At 43.8% G+C, this 21,960-nt stretch overlaps 1 protein-coding gene across 2 annotated transcripts in view; it reads left to right on the top strand.

Moving 5' to 3' along the window:
- Window positions 1-7,170: 7,170 nt before the first annotated feature.
- Window positions 7,171-21,960, top strand: part of DNAJC19 (DnaJ heat shock protein family (Hsp40) member C19) — a 28,363-nt gene continuing 13,573 nt past the window's right edge. For both annotated transcript variants that reach the window (XM_060242577.1, XM_060242576.1), the window contains exons 1-4: window positions 7,171-7,362; window positions 13,841-13,892; window positions 17,598-17,671; window positions 21,198-21,274. In XM_060242577.1, the coding sequence (XP_060098560.1) occupies window positions 7,360-7,362; window positions 13,841-13,892; window positions 17,598-17,671; window positions 21,198-21,274 (206 nt within the window). In that variant the 5' untranslated portion in view covers window positions 7,171-7,359. The remainder of the gene's footprint in view (window positions 7,363-13,840; window positions 13,893-17,597; window positions 17,672-21,197; window positions 21,275-21,960) is intronic.

Genomic DNA, 21,960 nt, shown 5'->3' with positions numbered 1-21,960 from the left:
GATGTCACAGCTCTTGTTATCCTTATAGGCTCTGATTTATTGTCCAGCCCCTTTTAGTTTCACTTCCTGTCACAGCTTAGACTGATCTCGTGTCTAGTCTCGCAGTTTTTTGAGCTGCATGAAGAAACCGCAACCACAAAAATCCACAACAATATGTCTTTTCTCCAAAATATCTTTGAAGGCAATTGTTTTTACGACGTTCAATTTTCACAAGCTGAATTCTTTTCCTGCTATGCCCCCACTCAGCTCAGTTCATTCTAGGTTCTGCAGTTTATGGGCATATATACACAGCAACTCTCTTTTCTTTCTTCTGCGTCACCAGCCTCCCATTGCCAACTTTCACTCTTATCTTGAAGGTTTTTTTTTTTTTTTTGCTGTTGTTCACATCCAAAGCCACAGAGCTCAGCTTAACAAGGTAAAAGTTTTTTTTTTCCATTCAATTATGCTTTGCCTTCGTCTGTTATTAATCCACTCAGTGTTTAAACTATATTCAAAGTCTCTCAGAGTGAAGATAAGAATGATGAGTCTACCTTTTAGATGTTCTCAACTCCCCCGGCTGTTATTTTCTTGCAATTAAAATCAGTCCTTCTAGAGTGCTTGGATTCCGACAGCCTTAAGTGACCGAAGTCACTTTAGAGTCACTGCAGACGATGGTTGACAAATTCCATTGCCGGACATCAAGAAATGAAGGAGTCAGCTCCCTGACTGCTCCAGTTCGATATCAACAGCATTAAAGGAAGATAAGTCGTCTTGGGTTAACCCTTGCCTAGGGTTAATGAGCATAGACCTTATCAGGGGTCTTTAATACCCTGAACAGTGACAATAAAATCCCCCTCTGTTAGGGAGCTGCAGACTGTCTTCCAACCAAACAGGAAGTCCATACATCACTACACCAAACTGGCTCCCTGCACTTTTTTCCAGACCTGAAATGGCCACAGAATTTGCCCTTTTATTGCTGCTGTCTGAGGGGCCACCCTGAGCTAGTGAAAAACAGCTATGCCAGGAGCTGGGCTGCCAAGCAGTACTGGTATATATTGGGTGGGGCTTCTCCTCCACGTAGAGTGTGGCTCCTAGCTCATCTCCTGGTTGTCAAGTGTTTTGGGAGAGCTGGTATAGTTAGTTCAGTTCCCAGAACTAGTTTAGTAAAGTGCATTAAGCTATGCACACAGGAGCATCTTTGCACAAAGTTACACAGAGCCACTTATTTAGTTTAAGACTAATAATTGTCACTTTATCATAGAACTACATTCTAGATAGGAAACGGTAGAGATAGGATAGTATACTAGTATAACTTACTAAGGATGGGTGCAGACGGTGAGAGAGCCATCTGCATCATGGTGTCAAGATGGAGACAGCGTGTCCTCACTCTTAGTGTGTGCAAGGAGAAGTGTGTTGAGGGAGAGGATGAACGGAAGGCAATTTCCCCAAGATCTATCAATCTACTTCAAAGGGACAGTGGCAAAAGAGTAAAGATAGGAAGGACGCTTACTCTGACAATCTAGCTATCTGCATCTCTTGCCACCCAGTCTGGACTCAAAATCTAGTCTGGAGGCTGAGAAAGGGGACAGTAACCAGTTCTTCATTTCCAACAAAGAGAGATACTGGATCTCAAAGCCTCTCCCCACACCCTCTTTGGCCAAAAAGGAGCAATGTGGTGGAAGCCATTAGGCCCAAGGGACCCTCAGTGCTTTTTGTAGCCATTCTTTCCTGAATTATGAAATGAATTAGTAGCAGGCACATGAAAGCCATTGTGGTGCAGGGGTTAAGAGTGGCGGCCTCTAATCCAGAGAACTGGGTTTGATTCCTCATTCCTCCCCAGGAAGCCTGCTGTGACCCTGGGACAGTCACAGTTCTCTCAGAACTCTCTTAGCCCCACCTATCTCACAAGGTGGCTGTTGTGGGGAAAGACGATTGTTAGCCACTTTGAGAACCCCTAAGATGAAGAAAACCTACCCTTCTTATCAACCTACTCTTCTTCTTGCCTTTGTGTAGTTGTATTGAGATCTTTCTGATTATAAATAAATGTATCCCTATTATTAAAAAAAAAAGTTGTGCCATATCAACCTTTTCTGATACTGTAACTAGCACAGTAACCAATGGGAATACTGTGGACATAGTGCATCATAATTTTGAATCACCCTTTCTTGTGAGATCATCTCACAAATTTTCACTTACCACTGCCACTCTTGTTTAAAATCTTCCACCCAAATACAGCTGCCACCCAGAATCTGTTCCTGTTTCCTTTGTTTGTAATTGTAGCTCTCAGTTAAATACAAACACACACACTCACCACTATACTACTTCTTTTGAAACTGTCCAGGAAAACACAGAATGCATTGTAATGTAAAGCATAAACCACGGTTTACCAAAGCATAAGATATTTAGCATAACTCAAAGCATAAGATATTTAGATTATTGGAAGTGTTCTGCAATACATATATACCTGTCATCTTATTAGCAAGTTGGGTTTCACAGCTTCACCAGCTTCAGAGGCTCTGAAATTGGCTCACAGATATTCCTTGTCCTCCACCAACACCCTGCACACTAAGTTTGCTTACCTGCTTTAGTCAGGCTCTCAAATACGGCAGAAGAAGGAGAAGCAAGGTCTTTGGGGAGAGGTGATCTTCTGTGCTTTGAAAGAAAGGAGGTACGTTCTGTGAGGGTCAAACTAGAGTTAATGGTGGCAGTCGCATTTGCTATTCGTGAATCTGCCCCATTCACATACAAAGGGGGAGTAACATTTTAACAATTAATTTGAACATTAGCATTTAACATTAACTTTGGGGAAACCTCGTTCTTCCACCTCCCACCTCCATCATCCCACATCTTTTTCTTTTGTAGCTGAGCCCCAATACTGGAAGTTGCTGGACTGGGAGTGTAGGGAAGTGTTTGAGATGAGATGACAGTCTGTATGCAGGTAAAAGTATTGTAGAGTTCAGCTCCCCACATTCACATACCTTGTCAAAGGTTAACATTGGGCTTCATTCCAACCCTCACTTTACAAAAGGTATACATTGAGCAGATAAAAGAACAAACATGGCTGTCCCAGTAATATCCCAGGGAAGTAATATCTAGTTTGGCCTGAGTTCCTTCACAGGACTGGTTGAAGAGCACTTCTAAGAGTCTGAAATGTCTGCCAGCTCCTGCAAAGATTTTTGATACACACTGCTGCAAAATCCTGCTTTACAGTCATCTTGACAGATCACTGTGCTGACATCCAGCCCTGTAGCCAGAAATTTTTGGGTGGGGGGGCACAGGGCTTAAAATTTTGGGTGGGGGGGGCCATGGAGGTTTGGCTGCTTCTTCCAGTGGCCAGCCGCCGGGCCCCAACTCGCTCACTCTCACGCTCTTGGGGGTGGGAAGAACCTGGGGAGAGCAGCAGTGGCGAAAACGAGGCTGCAAGGAGAGTGGGGGAGGCAGGGAAGATGCTGGGGAGAGGGCAGTGGCGAATATGGGATCATGGGGAGAGTGGGAGAGGCAGAGAAGAGCCCAGGGAGAGAAGCAGCAGCAAAAATGGGGCCATGGGGAGAGCATGAGAGGCAGAGAAGAGCCCAGGGAGAGCAGCAGAGGCGAAAATGGGGCCGTGGGGAGAGCGAGACAGACAGAGAAGAGCCTGGGGAGAGCGGCAGCGGTGAAAACGGGGCTGTGGGGAGAGCAGGGGAGGCTGGGAAGAGCCCGGGGAGAGCGGCAGCGGCGAAAACACAGCCGTGGGGAGAGTGGGAGAGGCAGAGAAGAGCCTGGGGAGAGCAGCAGCGGTGAAAACAGGGCCGTGGGGAGAGTGGGGGAGGCAGGAACGGGGTGGGAAGAGCCCAGGGAGAGTGGCAGCACGAAAATGGGGGAATGAGCAGCGGGGAAAGGAGGGGCCATACTGGAGGAAGGGGGGTTGGGTGGAGAGGCCGTGCCCCCCTGCCCTCCCCATGTCTACAGGCCTGCTGACATCCTATTCAGGATCCTGCTTCTCATGAAGCACTGCACAGACACAGTTGGTATGACAGAAGAAAACATATGAATACCTACAGAGGTGTTCCATGGCTGCATCCACGCATTACTGGATACTACATGATTGTTGCAGTACAGCAGTCATTTACAACTGGACTGATGGCTACACAAGAAAATAGATGTAAATTATTCCTCTAGCACAATATCCAGTGATTTGTAGAATGCAGCCTATGATTTTCTTATGCTTCATGATGTCACTGCAGTGCACCAAAAATATTTGCTCAGTAATGTATTCACCTTTGCAGTATTTTCAAGAATACTTCATTGTTAAGCAGGTTCCTAGTTTGGTTATTTGAAGTATTTGCCTAACCAACAAAACAGCACAGAAAGTACCTATGAATGAGAAGGGAAAGATGTGTGTGGGAAGTGTTTTTATCCTGACAGAACTGCTGCAGTCATCCAAAAGCATCTTAAAAAGAAGCAAGAAACTGGAGAAAAATAAGCATATAAAAGAAAAAATATTTGGGAGCTGAGGGGAGAAGGAGGTAAAATGGAGCAAGTTTATTTTTGCGACATGGAATCCCTGAGTGAAAATGTTCCTCAGTTTCTGCCTCTGAAGACACTGGAATTCCATTAGTTATCCCTGTCCCAAAGAGATACAGTGCTGCACAGTTGCTCATGGGCCATCATATCCAGACAGCTCCACCACCTGGCCAGTGTTCCCTCTAAGCTGAGTTAGTGTGAGCTAGCTCACAATTTTTTAGCCTCCAGCTCACACATTTTTGTCTCAGCTCAGGAAAAATGGCCCTACAGCAAACTAATTTATGCAGTAACTCACAACTTTAATGCCAGTAGCTCACAAAGCAGAATTTTTGCTCACAAGACTCCACAGCTTAGCGGGAACACTGCACCTGACTCAAGCTTAAAAAGAAACATTCCAAGATAATGACTGAGATGGAACTAGGCTGTTGAGGGAGGCTGAAACACCTGACTTGGTCCAGCTGCAGGAAGAACATCCATCTAGAGAAAAATAATCTTCTCCCTCATGTTACAGAACAAAGAGTAGTCAGGGGTTTGGCCACCACAGAAAATGGATTTGTAGGATTAGAATAAAACTTTAACTTATAATTTAAATAGCAGTACAATTTTAAAACTGCTTTTGATGGGAGATGTGAAGATAGTTCCTGGTTCAGGTGCCAAAGTAAAGCGTAGATGGGAAGCACTTCCAGAGAAATAAGAATATCTAGAGCAGGGGTGGCCAGACTGCAGCTTGGGAACCACATGTGGCTCTGTCACATAATATTGTGTGGTTTTCAAAGCCCCCCACCCTCCGTTGGCTTGGCTGGGTTGGAGAAGGCATTTGTCTCTTTAAATTGCTTCTCCAAGCCAAGCCAACCCGTAGCTTGGAGAATGCATTTAAAGTTGCTTTCTTTCCACCTCTTCCTCCCTCCTCCCATTTTTGCTTTCTTTCCACCTTGCAGCTCTCAAACATTTGATTCTTTTTCTGTGGCTTTTACATTAACCAAGTTTGGCCACCCCGATCTAGAGTATATAGTTGGCTAAGTCTGTTTAATACAGTTGTGTTCTGCTTCTTGTGACTGGCAAGCAAGCACTGGGAGTCTCTACATCCAGTGTATAATTGCAAAGCTAAGAACACACAAGGCCTCTCTCCTCCCCAAACCCTGCCTTCCCCAAGCTGCACCTTCCCAACAACTCCAGGAATTCCCTAACCTAGAGTTGGCAACCCTACTAGGTTGTTTTGGAGGCCAATACATGCCATATAAAAAGGTCTAGTGTGCCACATGTGAAGAGTTGCCTTCCCCAGCTGTAGACTTGTGTTGTCAGAAGAGGTCTTAGTTACAGTTTGCAGACTTTTTACAAAGGGAAGTTATGATAAGCAACAAAAACACCACAGGTCAACCACCTAAGCTCACCTTTCTGCTAGACACACGCTTGAGGAGAAGAGCACCCAGGCAGTAGGATAAATTTGAGGGGAAAGCCATGAAGGTGTCCTGAGGCCCCTCACTGCCTTTTTAGCTGACCCTTGCTATACCTCACAGGGTTGTCGTGAGGGTAAAATTACTGAAGGGGGAGAGGCCATCATAAAAATACCAAAATAAAGTGTTGTGCTTGGAGCATAACGTTCACTGGGAAATTTATATCGAGATTAGAGCAGCAGCCCTCATATCCTAGACTAGACCCATCTCCATCTGGTCAAAGACTGTAAGCTAAGCAGGGTCAGCACAGGCGTCCCCCCCAAGAGAGGGACTGTTTTGCAGCAGAAGGCAACAGCAAGCCAAGCTGTCTCTCGCCCTGAAAACGCCATTGGTGTCCACAATTTCATGGAGTCACCATGAGTTGCGGGAGGGACAGTGGTTCAGTGGTAGAGCATCTGCTTGGTACACAGAAGGTCCCAGGTTCAATCTCCTGCATCTCCTACTAAAAAAAGGGTCCAGGCAAGTAGGCGTGAAAAACCTCAGCTTGAGACCCTGGAGAGCCGCTGCCAGTCTGAGTGGACAATACCGACTTTGATGGACCGAGGGGGGTCTGATTTAGTAGAAGGCAGCTTCATATGTTCTTATGGGAGGGACAGTGGCTCAGTGATTGAGCATCTACTTGATAAGCAGAAGGTCCCAGGTTCAATCCGCGGCATCTCCAACGAAAAAGGGTCCAGGAAAATAGGCATGGAAAAACCTCAGCTTGAGACCCTGGAGAGCCGCTGCCAGTCTGAGTGGACAATACTGACTTTGATGGACCGAGGGGGGTCTGATTTAGTAGAAGGCAGCTTCATATGTTCTTATGGGAGGGACAGTGGCTCAGTGACTGAGCAGCTACTTGATAAGCAGAAAGTCCCAGGTTCAATCCACGGCATCTCCAACTAAGAAGGGTCCAGACAAATAGGCATGGGAAAACCTCAGCTTGAGACCCTGGAGAGCAGCTGCCAGTCTGAGTAGACAATTCTGACTTTGATGGACCAAGGGTCTGATTCAATATAAGGCAGCTTCCACAGCGCGCTTTCTCATATTACAGTCGAAGTGTCAATACACTAAAAGGCAAAACTGACGAGGCTGCGCACGCACTCGTCTCTCCCTGAGCTTTTGAATGAGGTGTGTGTTGCGCGCCGAATCCCCCTTCCCTGCCTTCTTCTTCCCCCTCACAAAGTTCCCCAACGGCTACGCTGAGCCTGAGCAGCTTCCCCCTCTAACAATAAACACCGCCTGAGTCGCGCGCGGGGCTTGAATTCCCGCCTTCTGTTAGCGAGGGGGTGGGGCGGTGGCTGTGGCCGCTTTACGACACGCGAAAGAGGCCTGCGCTTTACGGCAGGAGTCGGGAGCGGGGGAAGGAGAACGAGGAAAAGGGCACAGGAGCAAGCGAGGGTCGTCCGCTTTCGTCTCCCCCTCGGCGGGGGCGAGCGAAACCATGGTGAGAAAGAGAGAGAGTGCCTGCCTTCCCTGCAGTTTGCCCGGAAAGGCAGTGTGTGCTAGGCGGTGAAGGCGTGCTCCTGCGAGCCCCTCACCCCCTTCTGTGCCCCCCCCCCCAGCCTTGCTGATGAAGTGGGAGATGCTGCTGCTTTTTATGGAGGCGCCGGCGTGGACCCGCCTTTCGGAGGCTGCGGGGTGGGCGGTGCATTGCATTTTAATCCGAATTATCTGCAGCTGTTTTGTTTTCAGCTTTACATTATCTGAAACCTGGATAAAATTGTAGACAGATCCAAGTGGGCAGCCGTGTTGGTCTGAAGCAATAGAACAAAGTAGGAGTCCATTATCACCTTTAAGACTAACAAAAGTTTTATCCAGAATGTAAGCTTCCGTGTGCTCTGAGCACAATAGAGTGATTAACAGACATTCTCACAATTTGACATGTTACTGTTTTATTGGTTTCTCACGCTCATGTTACCCAGATCAAAGGTTGGCTCAGTTTGTTAATTTTACTATTCTGTCATTGGATCTTAAATGTGTACCATTTTGCATTCTAAACCACTGCCTACTAGCTATATATAGCTCTGCTGACCGTATCTGATTCCTCGTCTGATGAAGTGTGCTTCTAGCACAGGAAAGCTTACATTCTGAATAAAACTTTGTTGGTCTTAAAGGTGAACTTGACGCCTACTTTGTTCTACTAGATAAAATTGGCCTCTTATGCAAGCCTAGTTAAATTGAAGAGGGTTGGGGGGGGATTCCGTTGTTACGTATAAATTATTACAGGCAAAAACCATTATGCATAAATTAACACAGCCTAAATGATGGTCTTGAGCATGTTGAAGGAGTAGGGAAGAGGAATAAGTCATGTGTCTATGAAGGGAATACATATGGAAAGTGAAGAGGGAGTTTAAAGTGTGATTTGAATGTGATGCTGTTGGGAATGAAGGGTTTCCTATGCAGTTATGCACATGGCCAGAATTGTGCATATTGCTGGACTGCTACTTCCACAAACTTTACTTTACAAACCAGTGGCCTGTGAATGTTTACACGACCAAGATGCATAGCTCCTGTGGGTGTTGTGTTCATGTTACTGCTTTATGCACAGCTACATTTTGCTTGTAACAGCCCAGTAGAAGCAAGTCTTGGGCCCATGCAGAGTCTCATGGGTAAATTTTTGCCCTGCCAGGATCATGCTTAGATCTTACCTAAAATTGCGTGCATGAAGGACCACTCTGTCTCCTGTTTTTATGAGCTGGGGTAGTGTAGTTACTAGGGAGTTACCTGTGATCTGGGGAGGTCTACACTTCAGAATCTCATTTCTGCTACAAGCTCACTTGGTGACCTTAGGCAAGCTATGCTCCTTCAGCCTGAGCTCTTCATTTGTAATACCAGGGTTATTAATTCCAACCTACTTTACTAACCTGCTGCAAGGATGTGTTTTGAAAACTGTCAGGGTAGCTAAATGAAATCCCAGGTCTGTATTGAGTCTTTGTGAGAAAAAATGATGCTGGGGACAAAACAAAGATGGTCATGCCATATCTAACTTAGGGGTGCTTTTTCAAAGTCACAATTCAAAAACAGTTGAAAAAAAGACTTGGTCAGTTATTATCAAATAAAGGTCAAGTATTTTAAAGCATCGATTTTATTAGAACAACAAAAGCACCATTCTCAACAGGTTTGATACATGCTAATTACAACAACTAATTAGTTAAGGATTAGTGTGAAAAGATGATGCTGACACTGAAAGTTATATTTGAAGTTACACCTTTGGGCAACTTTTTGGAAATGTCAGTAGAAAAATAGTAGATATGCGTACCTGCATATCTTGCTCTCCTCATATGTGCCCCACAGAACTCAGCACTCAACTGACCAACATTGTCTGGTTTCCCCTGACCCAAAGGATGTCCTGCTAGCCTCGACAGGGCTTTCTTGACCCTGGCCCCAGCCTGGTGAAACAAGCTCCCAGTTGAGATTAGGGCCCTGCAGGATCTGCTACAGTTCCACAGGGCCTGTAAGACAGGGTTGTTCTGCTGGGCTTTTAGCTGAGGCAGCAGGCATCCATTTTTTCCATTCTTTGCCTCCCCTACCAGTAGCCCTAGCCTTGTGGTTAGTGGCTGATACCCATCAGCATGGCTTACAAGGTTTCATCAGAGCTTCATCACTGAGGCAGCACCTTACTCTGGTTTTCTGTTATTTTAAAAATTTAACTCTCTGTTCTTATAAGCTTTAAATATGATACTGTTTATCAGAATGATCTCTGAGCACGCCTGCAGGAAGGATAGGATATAAACTGAAGAAAATAAATAAAAGCTTTGCCCCACTGCTAGATTTCCCCTGGTTGATGCAGAAGCTGGTAGTAAATCTCTCTCACTCCTTGCCCATGTTAACAAATGGCATCATGGTGCAATAATAAAAGCAAGTTGTTAGCTGCACGGTGACATTCTTGGATTCATGGCCATGTTGCTGGTGGCTGCATTTGATTGGAGCGGGACAAAAAAAATGACCAGGTACAGGTGACGGACTAGGAAGATTCAAATTCTAGTCCCTGTTGAACTCTGAAACTTGCTGGGTGACTACTGGCCAGTCCATTATAGCGTTGTTGTGAAAAGATACAGGATGAGAGGAGGGGAGACCTCTTTATGCCATTCTGAACTCTTTGGAGGAAGGTAATCAGAGAAACATCAGAACACGGAAGCCATGTTGGGTCAGACCAGTGGCCCATCTTGCGCAGCATTCTGATTGCACAGTGGCTGACCAGCTGCCTCTAGGAAACCCATGAGCGGGATGACCGCAACAGCATCCTCCTGTCTATGCTTCCCAGCAACTGACACAGAGGCATTCCGTCACCAGTACTGGAGAGAGTAGATAGCCATTGTGACTAGTAGCCATTGATAGCCATGTCCTCTGTGAATTTGTCCATTCCCGCCTTTTAGCTAACAAGCTGGATATCATTTAGGGGTTTTTTTCCATGTAGATTTTGTTGTTCTTTACCACGTTGAGGTATGAATCTATCTTAACCCAGTATGACAGCTCTGATTTGACAGATGGTGATCTAGCAGGCATGCTAGGTCACAGTGACCTTATCAGCAGGCTGGTTTGAGCCGGCTGAGAACAGGTGAGGGAACATGCTGAGTCAGCATGACTCTGCACAGCCTGGATTGGCTGGCTGAACTATAAGTAAGCTGTGTGGGCAATACACAGGTCTCTCTTCGAGAGTTAGCTGTCTGGCGGAGCATTTTGTCTGTGTGAATAATATCTTGGACTGCACTAGTGAGCACTTACTGTATACTCTGTAAATACACTACTTTGGCACTAGCTGCAGGTGTCTGGCTGATTTCTTTCCTGGAGCTCAGTGTCGGGCACGTCACGAAGCTCACTCTGCTAACTACCGCACCGACATTGTTTACACAAACCCTGGTTATGAGCTTCTAGAGCAGGGGTGTTTAACTCATTTGTTATGAGGGATGGAACTGACATAAATGAGACCTTGATGGGTGTACCTATTTAAGATTAGGATGCAGAGATATAAACTTTATAGAGGACACAGACAAACACAATTTAATATTTTTAAAAAAAAAAAAAAAACCTTAAAATGCTTAAAACCTTGGCAATCAGCGGTCTTAAAAGTGCTTTCTTTGTATCTTTCCCATGGGACCCAGGGAACTGGGTAAAGGAAACTCTAGCTCTTTCCTTCCTTTCCCAGGGGACCAAGAGGGGGAGGGGCCTCAGTCAATAGAAGGAACAGAGGCTTGGCTCAGTAGCTCTGCTGTGAGATTGAGAGAGTCTGGCAAACCAAGCTATTCCCCCATTCTTCCCCAAGGGAGGAGTCTTAGCCAATGGAGAAAATAGACTTTGCTTTGTAGCTCCTGAGCAATTTAGCAAGCCTTGCAAAGCAAGCTGTTATGCAGAAGGAAGCAAGAGAGAGGAAGAAGGAAGCAGATGACAGCCAGTAGCTTGGGGGTCTGATAGCAGCCCTCCGAGGGCCTGATTCAGCCCCTGGGCTGCATGTTTGACTCCCCTGCTCAAGAGAAACCTGGTTGGCTACTGTTGGACTAATCACTAATGGGATGTTGACCTGATTCCAAAATGCAACTGTAATGTTCTTAATGTGATTGGTCTATTCTGAGTTAATTAATTAATATGACAACTGCCAAGGGCCATGGATTGCTCACACTAGCCCAATCTTGTCAGATCTCAGAAGCTAAGCAGAGTCAGCCCTGGCTAGTATTTGGATGGGAGACCACCAAGGAATTTCAGGGCCACTACGCAGAGGCAGGCAGTGACTATCTCTCTTGCATTGAAAATCCTGTGGAGTCACCATAACTCAGCTGCAATTCAAAAACCTTTCCACGACGACCAACTGCTAGGGTCCTGATTTTGGAGTGCCTGAACATGGGTGAAGAAGGAAGAAAAATGTGAAACCAAAAAGCACAGTGCCTGCAGAAAGCCTCCTTAACTCTGGCCACTAATTTGCCACCTCCCATGAAAACCACTCTTAAGATGGCAATTATTTACCACCTGCTTTTCCATGTGTGCTGCCATGTAGATGAAGATGAAGATGATATTGGTTTTATATCCCGCCCTCCACTCTGAAGAGTCTCAGAGTGGCTCACAATCTCATTTACCTTCCTCCCCCACAACAGAGGTGGGTGGGGCTGGAGAGGGCTCTCACCGCAGCTACCCTTTCAAGGACAACCTCTGCAAGAGCTATGGCTGACCCAAGGCCATTCCTGCAGGTGCAAGTGGAGGAGTGGGGAATCAAACCCGGCTCTCCCAGATAAGAGTCCGCACACTTAACCACTACACCAAACATGTGACTGGGAGTTGCATTTAAAAGACCCAGCCATGGGAATGGGAACAGTCACAAGGGTCTTTCTGATGGTCACAAAGGTCTTTCTGATGGGCATGGGATTATATCATTACATGGATCCAAGGGTGGATAAACATTTAAGTGGACAGATCTAGGGGTCAGACATTTATCAAAATCTACTTTATGTTAAACTAAATGCCATTTATTTTTCTTACAAACTCATACAATGTATAAAAAAAATCCTTAATATTTGTATAACTGCCTCTATATTATGTAATTATAACAAATTTACTTAAGTTTTTTCCCCTTTCCCCTACTTTTCTTTTTTCTGTATCCCCATTAAAATGTTTAAAAAATTCTAATGAAAACATTCCACACACACCCTCAATCTATTTTACTTTGAACATAACTCCAGCAGAACTGCATTAGCTATGGCCTAAAAAGCATTCTATCTAAATAGACACACACAAAAATAGTTCACTATATTGGAAGCAGCCATTTAAAATAAAACCTGATTTCATGGGTAAATTTGAAGGACTGTTATCATTTTGCCCAAGATTTAACCTAGAGCTGAGAATGAATAGGGATCTTCCTCGAATCCAGTATTCTGTCAACTGCTTCAGAGCCCTGTTTGAGAGCAAGAAAGGGAAGTTTGTTTATTATTTATCTACTTCATTTATATCCCCCCTTTCTCCCTAATCGGGACCCAAAGTGGTTTACATTATTCTTTTCCAACATTTTATTATTTTTATTTAATTTAATTTATAGCCCGCCAAAGGCAGGCTCAGGGATGCTCACAGACCAAGGGTCAATGCAAGCATGCTAGTGTGACTGACAAAATAAACAATAAAAACATAAGACATAAAAACAATTTAAAAACATTTGCATGTGCTACTGTCATGATTTCAGGCAGCGATTAAATTCTGGTAGTTAGCTGTACTCAGAGGTCTCAGAATCACCATAGTGTGGTGAGGTAAGCCATTGGTGGTGTTCTTATGGGCCAGTCCCATTGCTGCAGATGTTAAAAAGGTAAAGGTAGTCCCCTGTGCAAGCACCAGTCGTTTCCAACTCTGGGGTGACGTCTTGCAGGCCCTGCAGAACTCTCGCAGGGCCCTAACCTCCTCTCACAAAAACCCTGCAAGGTTGATGAGAGGGAATTCCAAAAGGAGAACTCCCCTTGGTTTATTGTCCACTAAAGGCATGTTTTGCCCCTTATTTGTACTGTAAAATGCATAGCCTGTTATATGCAAGCTTTTGAATTAAACAAATAAAATAAATTTAAAATAAATTCACACCTTTTTTGTGCCCTTGTAAACTGAAGGGGGGGGAACTGTTTTCCTACTTCAGAAAATACAGATATGATTTGTTGCCTGTCCCAGGAGTTTATTTCCAGTGTTACATATAGCCCATCTTTTCCCCAGAGGACTTAACCGTCAGCAGGTATACCTTCTACGATTCTAATGTAAGAAGTGTTTGTAAGCTGACAATTAAGGCCTTTTGTGAATTGTAAGTAACCTTTAAACTATCCATTTCATGGCCACTTCAGAGTGTTTTTCTCCTATCTCTCAAACCATTTGAATCCCAACAGTAAGTATACTTAATGCATTGAAATGACTGCTTTATAGCTTTTACAATATTGCTCCCCTCTCCTTCCTTTTTTTTTTTTTAGGCTAGTACCATGATAGCAGTCGGTCTGACAATAGCTGCTGCTGGATATGCAGGTTTGTTTTTGGATTGCATGTTTTATTTCAGGCTGCTTGAATAGCGCTGCGCTCAAAATTGATCATATCATTATAGTACAGTGTGTTAGTCTCCGAGGGCCACTGTGGATGAGTATATTGTGAGCAGAAAGGGTGTAGCAAATCTATGTATGTGACACGTTTATAGTTTTTTAAAAAAACAACAAAAGAATCTCGTGCCATTGCTAAAGACTATGCTTGCTTTCACACACACTAGATAATGCACTTTCAGCGCACTTTTATCAGGCATTTGCAGTTGGATTTTCTTGTATGAAACAGGAAAATCCACTTGCAAACAGTTGCTGAAGTGCATTATCCAATGTGTGAAAGCAGTTGAAGAGATTCATTATCACACAGTGGGTTGGGTCCAGCCAGCTTTTTAACACCATCTTCCCCATTCCACCTCCTCACTGCAATCCCTCTTCCACATGGCTTTTGTCAGTGGAAATTCCCAGCACAGCCTTTTTTGATGGTCAAAGGGGATCTCTCTTCCCTCTCTCACCAGGTAAAAACATGGTTAGGGCCAGCCTAGTCCTCTGTCACACCAGATGAAATGGGCTGTAGTTCTTGAAAGCTTATACCACAATAACTTAAGCAGCCACAATAAAGTAGGAGTCCAGTAGCACCTTTAAGACCAACGAAGTTTTATTCAAAATGTGAACTAATGTGTGCTTAAACCACACTTCATCGGACAATATTATGGAATGGGATTAGCCGTCCTACATATAGAGAGTGGGCAGTGAATTAGTATGCAAAACAGTGAAAATGTTTTGCAGATTAAAGGAATGACAAGGTCAGTTGTGGTAATTTTGCATGGGGCAAACCCGTGATTTGCCCCACCACAGTGTAAAATGCCGGCTCAACTGGTGCGAAATCGCCAGCTTACTCTGCCCCAAAACAGAAGCCCGCCCCAGACCAACGTGAGTGCGGAATCACCCTGGGTCTTTTCACATACCAAGTAGATTATCTACCATTGAGCCAGGGCCCTTCCTATTTTGTTTCATGTCCTATCCTACATTGTGAGCTAAGTCACTGTATTTATGGATGTAAAATACAAGACTGGGTCTTCGTCATGAGGAGAAAGATGGGATAGAACTGTTTTAAATCAGTAAAATGATGTTTAGCTTAAATAATTGTTTATCAAACTTTTTGAACTCTTCCTCTCTTTTTGCCTTGGGGGCTTTTAGTCAGAAGGCTATATGTAAATAACCTCACTTATAGACTTATTTGGTGTTCCAGGATGCATGACATCTGATTCTTAGGAGATAGTGTGGAAGCTCTCACTTGCAAGGCCTCGCTTATGACATATAGGTATATGAGAATCTTTGGCAAAGGGGTACTAAAGATAAGATTAGCAGATGTGGCCCTGATCTTCACTTCCGTCATCTTCACTTTCTTGCTGAGCCATGTATGATTCCCCCCCACCAGGTGAACAGAATTAGATAGCTAAAGCACAGCTACGTTTGCCAATGTCACTGTTGCTCAAACATGTGTCTGAAGAAGTGTATGCACACACTAAAGCTTATAGAGACAGATTGATGTAGTGGTTAAGTGTGTGAACTCTTATCTGGGAGAACTGGGTTTGATTCTTCACTCCTCTACTTGCAGCTGCTGGAATGGCTTTGGGTCAGCCATAACACTCGTAGGAGTTGTCCTTGAAAAGGGCAGCTGCTGCAAGAGCTCTCTCAGCCCCACTTACCTCACACGGTGTCTGTTATAGCGGGGAGAGGTAAAAAGGAGATTGTGACCACTCTAAGACACTGTGATTCAGAGTATAGGACGTGATATAAATCCAATAATATCTTTACCTAGAATAAAATTTTGTTGGTTTTAAAGCTGTCACTGGACTCAAACTTAATTATGTTACACATATATTTTAATTGTAATGCCTCCTACTTAGCATGTTGGAGAATCATAGAAAGGGGGGGATTTACAGGTACAGGGCTGTGCAAACAAAGAGCGAACATGGCTCAGCAGAAGAGCCTCTGCTTTGCATGCAGAAGGTCCCAGACTCAGTTCTCAGCATCTTCAGTAAAAAGGACCACACTTTTGAGGATTGCTGCTATCTGAGCAGACCGTGCTGTCAAACTCCTGGCCCATGGGCAACACCCAGACCACCATTCCCCCCTCCCTCCTGTCCTCACCCTTTAAAGCTGACAACATTCTCAGCCCCTTCTACCATGTCTTTGCCTGCTTTAGCTGGAAGCTCTGCTGGGCTTGCAAAGAAAATGTGGAATAGATTTTCCATTAAGGTCTATCTGGGCCCAGAGACTTAAATGGAAAATCCATTCAGTGTTTTCCTTGCAACTTTGAGCTGCAGTGTATTTCAGCAGACTGAAACTAAAGCAGTTTCACCTTTGCAGCATTTAAGCCCAGTTGAAGCTCCTTGCAAATAAAGGGTTGATGCTTTGAGCCAGCTTGTCTCTGCTGACTGGACCTGAGAACTGGTGCCTAGTGAGTACTCTAACCTGGGAACCCACAGCCCAAGGGGCATATTACACTGGAGAGCCATTATCAATCTGAGTAGTCCCAGGTCAGGGGAAAGCTTGTGATGCCCAGCCATTTCATGTTTTCCTAGGCTCAGAGCAGTTTATATTGTTAGTTTTTGCTGTGATCCTTGTGCTTTTTCTTGATGTTTTATTTTAAAAATTGCATTACTAAATCCCACTATTCCCCCACCTTTCCATTTTAAACAAAATATTTCAAGAGTTTTAAGCATGTTTGCATTTTAAGTAAAAATATATTGTGTTTATCCGTATCTTTTATAAAGTTTGTATTTCTGCTACCTGGCATTACATTTTATGACACGTATATCTCGACCCCACAAAGTCCTATTTGTGTCAAATTTGGTGCTTGTAACAATTGAGTTCGACACCCCTGACCTTGATAGGCCCATGGTCTGATTCAGCATAAGGCAACTTCATGTGTGTGTTCAAAGGTATCACAAATCAGTGCAAGAGACTAATAATGAAACAGTTATTGCTTAATAACCCTCTTAAAGCATAATTTGGGTTTCTTCTTGCTGGGTTTACCATGGCAACCTGGAGGACTGGAACCTTAAAAATAATTAAAGCCTTTTGAACAACATGGAAAGAGATGTTGGCTGAACATGGTCCAGCAGCCACATATTGTTCAGTCTGTGTTGTAGTAGCCCAGGTGTGCTGGAGATGCATGAATCAGTTGATTCAAATAATAGGTAAAAAGTTCTTTGTGATTTGAGGTTTGTTGGATAAATTGAAGACTTTTCAAACTTAGGATGTGCAGTGAAGTTCTGAATTTCTGGATAAACCTGGTCCTGAACTCGGCCATGTTTTTGCACTACAGCAGCCTATATATCTGTATAAGGGCTCTATGGCGACTGTGAATACAGACTTGGCCCTTTGGCTTTATCTACACTGCTGCAAAATTTCTTAAAATACTTCAAAGGAAATCAGCAGCTCTGTGTGATTCTCCTTGAGTCCCAGTGAGAAAGGTGGATTATAAATAACATAAAATAAATATGTACATTAATAGGCAGGGTGTGCATCTCGGCAGCCCTTTTACACTATTAGAAAGCTTCCTTAGAGGCACTGATTTCCATCCATTCCCTCCCGGACATGCACACAGTGCTGGTGTGAGGTCAGTTGTATTGGAACTTGTGGATCATACTCTTCAGTAGCTGAACTGGAATTCTAACCTTTCTTCAAGGTCGTTATGCATTACAGGCAATGAAGCAAATGGAACCGCAAGTGAAGCAAGCGCTGCAGTCTCTGCCAAAATCTGTAAGTTCATCTTGTTTAATTTTGTTGGGGTTGGTTTTTGCTTGCCTTCGGAGCCATGTTTCATCTAAGATGTGGAGTCTTGTGAGCAAAATCCTCCGTTGTGAACTACTGGCATTAAAATCATGAGCTGCTGAAGAGATTAGTTTGCTCTGGGGCCATTTTTCTTGAGCTGAAACAAAAATGTGTGAGTCAGAGGCTAAATAATTGTGAGCTAGCTCATGCTTACTCATCTTACAGGGAACACTGCTTTGGAGTAATACCATTATGCATTGGGACGTAAGCAGCTCACTAAGCAAGTTCCTGGAATTTGTGTTCTAGACAAATCTGAATTGTTCAGTCAGAAAATCTACACGTGCCAATAGCCCAGGGGTGGCCAACGGTAGCTCTCCGGATGTTTTTTTTGCCTACAACTCCCATTAGCCTCAGCCATTGGCCATGCTGGCTGGGGCTGATGGGAGCTGTAGGCAAAAAAACATCCGGAGAGCTACCATTGGCCACCCCTGCAATAGGCAATTACAAATGGGGAAACAGCAGTGAAATTCTGTGGGCTGTGATGGTCAAGGGGCTGAAGCAGAATAAACTGAATCTAGATAAGGTGGAAGTGGTATTGATTGGTAAATCATCTGCATTGTATTGGGTGCTGTTGGTTGAAAGTGCCATCAAGTCATAGATGACTTACAGCAGCTTCCTAGGGCAAGAGGCAAGAGACATTCAGAGGTGGCGTGCCATTGCCTGCCTCTGCATAGCAACCCTGGACTTCCTTGGTGGTCTCCCATCTAAAAACTGGCTAGAGCCAATCCTGCTTACCTTCCAAGATCTGACAAGATCAGGCTAGTCTAGGCCATCCAGGTCAGTATGGTTTATATCTAGTGTTCCCTCTAAACTGAGTTGGTGTGAGCTAGCTCACAGTTTTTTAGCCCCAAGCTCACAAATTTTTCTTTTCACTCAGGAAAAATGGCCTCAGAGCAAACTAATTTATGCAGTATCTCACAAATTTAACGCCAGTAGCTCACAAAGTAGAATTTTTGCTCACAAGACTTCCCAGCTTAGAGGACTGCTGGTTACATCTCTCCATTATTGACCAGGTGCAACTTTTATTCAAAGGACTCCACTAAAAGTTTGGGATTTCACCCTCCGCCTGCATTTCCTTAGGAGGATGTCTCTGGTTCTGCAGATATCAGATTTATCCATGCTGTGGTAATCTCAAGGCTAGATTACTGCACAAACTATATGGGGTTGCCCTTGAAGTCTAGGAAATTTCCCCTGGTAGAAAATGTGGTAACCCAATTGTAATTGGGGGCTGATCATTGGGGCCACGTTACACTGATCCAAAGTCTCTTTAAAAAGGTAAAGGTTGTCCCCTGTGCAAGCACCAGTCGTTTCCGACTCTGGGGTGACGTTGCTTTCACGTTTTCATAGCAGACTTTTTACAGGATGGTTTGCTATTGTCTTCCCCAGTCATTTACACTTTACCCCCAGCAAGAGAGTAAAGTCTCTTTACTGCCTATTTATTTCCAGGTCCAATTTAAAGTGCTAGTGTTTACCTGTAAAGCCCTTCATATTTGAAGGACTTTGTCCCAGTATGAACCTAAGCAACCATTGTGGTCCTTGGGACCAGGTCTCCTAGTAGTCCTCTCATTTTCAAGGACCAGTACCGCCTGGGCCCAGACATTTTTGGCTGCTGTCCCTGGTTCCATTGCCACACAGTGGAGTGGCGCATGTAAAGTCCTCTGTCCTCCTGTTGAGGGTAGGGAGAGGAAGGGATTTCCCCAGGTATGCCAAACTATGTGTAGGTGGCTTTTTTTGTGCTGCTTTATGGTCATCGTGGGGAAAGTGGCAAATGAGACACAATTATAAACACAGTATATGTGCATTCTATTGTGCAGTTTTTGTAGAATTTGAAATGTTTTGTGTCAGAAAATAGGAGATAAGAGTTAGATATTATAGAGTGGGGAGAGGTCATTAGGAGTGGAGGGGCAGAAAAATGGGGACCATCCAGCATACTTTACTCAGCTTTGTAGAGCTGAGTGGCCCATTTCATTTGTTTTGATACCACCATTAGAGATACAGTCATCTTAGTTAAGAACATAAGAGAAGCCATGTTGGATCAGGCCAATGGCCCATCCAGTCCAACACTCTGTGTCACACACACACACACACACACACACTGTAGCTAATAGTCACTGATGGACTTCTGCTCCATATTTTTATCTAACCCCCTCTTGAAGCTGTCTGTGCTTGTGGCCTCTGCCACCTCCTGTGGCAGTGAATTCTACAAGTTAATCACCCTTTGGGTGAAGAAGTACCGTACTTCCTTTTATCCGTTTTAACCTGACTGCTCAGCAATTTCATCAAATGCCCATGAGTTCTTGTATTGTGAGAAAGGGAGAAAAGTACGTGTATATATATATATATATATATATATATATATATATATATATATATATATATAAATAAAATTTTTGGCCACTGTGTGACACAGAGTGTTGGACTGGATGGGCCATTGGCCTGATACAACATGGCTTCTCTTATGTTCCACCACTTAAAGGAGTCCTTATCTTTTACAACTTCCATTACTTTGTTAACCATGCAGGCCGTTTCTTATACCTGTTTGTGCCTTTCCTAACTTGTGGTATATATTTTATCTGCGCTTCTAGGATTGTAGTTTTAAATAGCCTCCAAGCCTCCCCAAGGGTTTTGACTGTATTTACCTTTCCTTTCAGTTTCCTCTTCACATGCCTCATCTCAGAGAATTTACCCCTTTTAAAGTTAAACGTGGTTGTGCCGGTCTTTTGGGGCAACTCTCTATTTATACAAATGGTGAAATCAATAACGTTATGGTCACTGCTCCCAAGCAGTACGATCACTTTTACATCTCTCACCATGTCTTGGGCATTACTTAGGACCAAATCCAGGATCGCCCTACCCCTGGTAGGTTCTGTGACCATCTGCCCCATAGCACAGTCATTGAGAGCATCTAGAAACTCAATCTCTTTCTCTCGACCAGAACACATATTGACCCAATCAATCTGCGGGTAGTTAAAATCACCTACTACAACACAGTTTTTATGTTTAGCCACTATCTTTAGTTATCAGAGATGCCTTTGTATGCTACCTTTTTTTAAAAAAAAATCTGTTTTACAATAGGCATCCACAATGACATATGCCCACCAGGTGCTTTTAGAAAGTGGATGGGGCACTTGCCCAGCTGTACTTTTATATTGGCCACTGAAGAACCAATTAGCTCTGCAGGTTAAACTATTGTTTCAGTGGCACCTGCCACAAGTGTTTGTTTTATTCTGACTCCTTTCCAGAGTATTTTTAAAAATATCCCACTTTTCCCCTGTGCTTGGGCTTCTTCTGAATATGTGGCTTCACCTCCTGTGACAATCATTTCGTGGTTGGTTCAGCCTCTTGTGGCAGCCATTTTGTGATTGCACCCACCACCCTGTGTCAGAATGCCAAAGATGTCAACAGACTCAAAAAGTTTAAAAACCCCGTTTTATAACAATGTATTTTATTTCAGGCCTTCGGTGGTTATTACAGAGGAGGATTTGAACCCAAAATGACCAAGAGGGAAGCTGCTTTAATATTAGGAGTCAGGTAAAAAAATACAATTTTTGTCAAGGGACTAACATTGAACATTAAATCATGGCAGTCTTTTGCCAAAAAGGTTAATATGCAATTAAAGGGCCAAACATTAAAAACAAACTGTAAAATAAATCATAAACCAACATACACGTTTTTATTGTAGAAAGCTAAACATTTAAGGGCCCATCATAAGCCTCTATCCTATGTACAATCATAAAACCACAATGGGAGCCCACTCAAGTTGACCTGACGTGTTTCGACCTAGACTGAGAGCTCAGAGCTCAGAAAGGTAAGCACGCATCTTGGCTCATACTACAGAATAGAATAAAACAATAGAACAATGCTGGACCACAAGGAAATTTCTGTAATATAAATTTCTGTAAAATTTCTGTCCAGCATTGTTCTGTTGTTTTATTCTGTTCTGTAGTATGAGCCAATATGTGTGCTTACCTTTCTGATCTCTGAAGATGACCAGTCTAGGTCGAAACGTCAGGTCAACTTGAGTGGGTTCCCATTGTGGTTTTATGACTGTACATAGGATAGAGGCTTATGATGGGCCTTTAAATGGTTTTAGCTTTCTAAAAAATACATGTATGTTGGTTTATGATTTATTTTACAGTTTTTAATGTTTGGCCCTTTAATTGCATATTATTCTTTCAGGTTTCTTACTCCAGTTTTGGGGTTAAGTTTCTTTCCCT

This window comes from Heteronotia binoei, chromosome 6, assembly GCF_032191835.1.
Source record: "Heteronotia binoei isolate CCM8104 ecotype False Entrance Well chromosome 6, APGP_CSIRO_Hbin_v1, whole genome shotgun sequence".
Classification (NCBI taxonomy): domain Eukaryota; kingdom Metazoa; phylum Chordata; class Lepidosauria; order Squamata; family Gekkonidae; genus Heteronotia; species Heteronotia binoei.
Note: the sequence above shows the minus strand (reverse complement) of the source record. Positions and strands in the feature narration are given on the sequence as shown.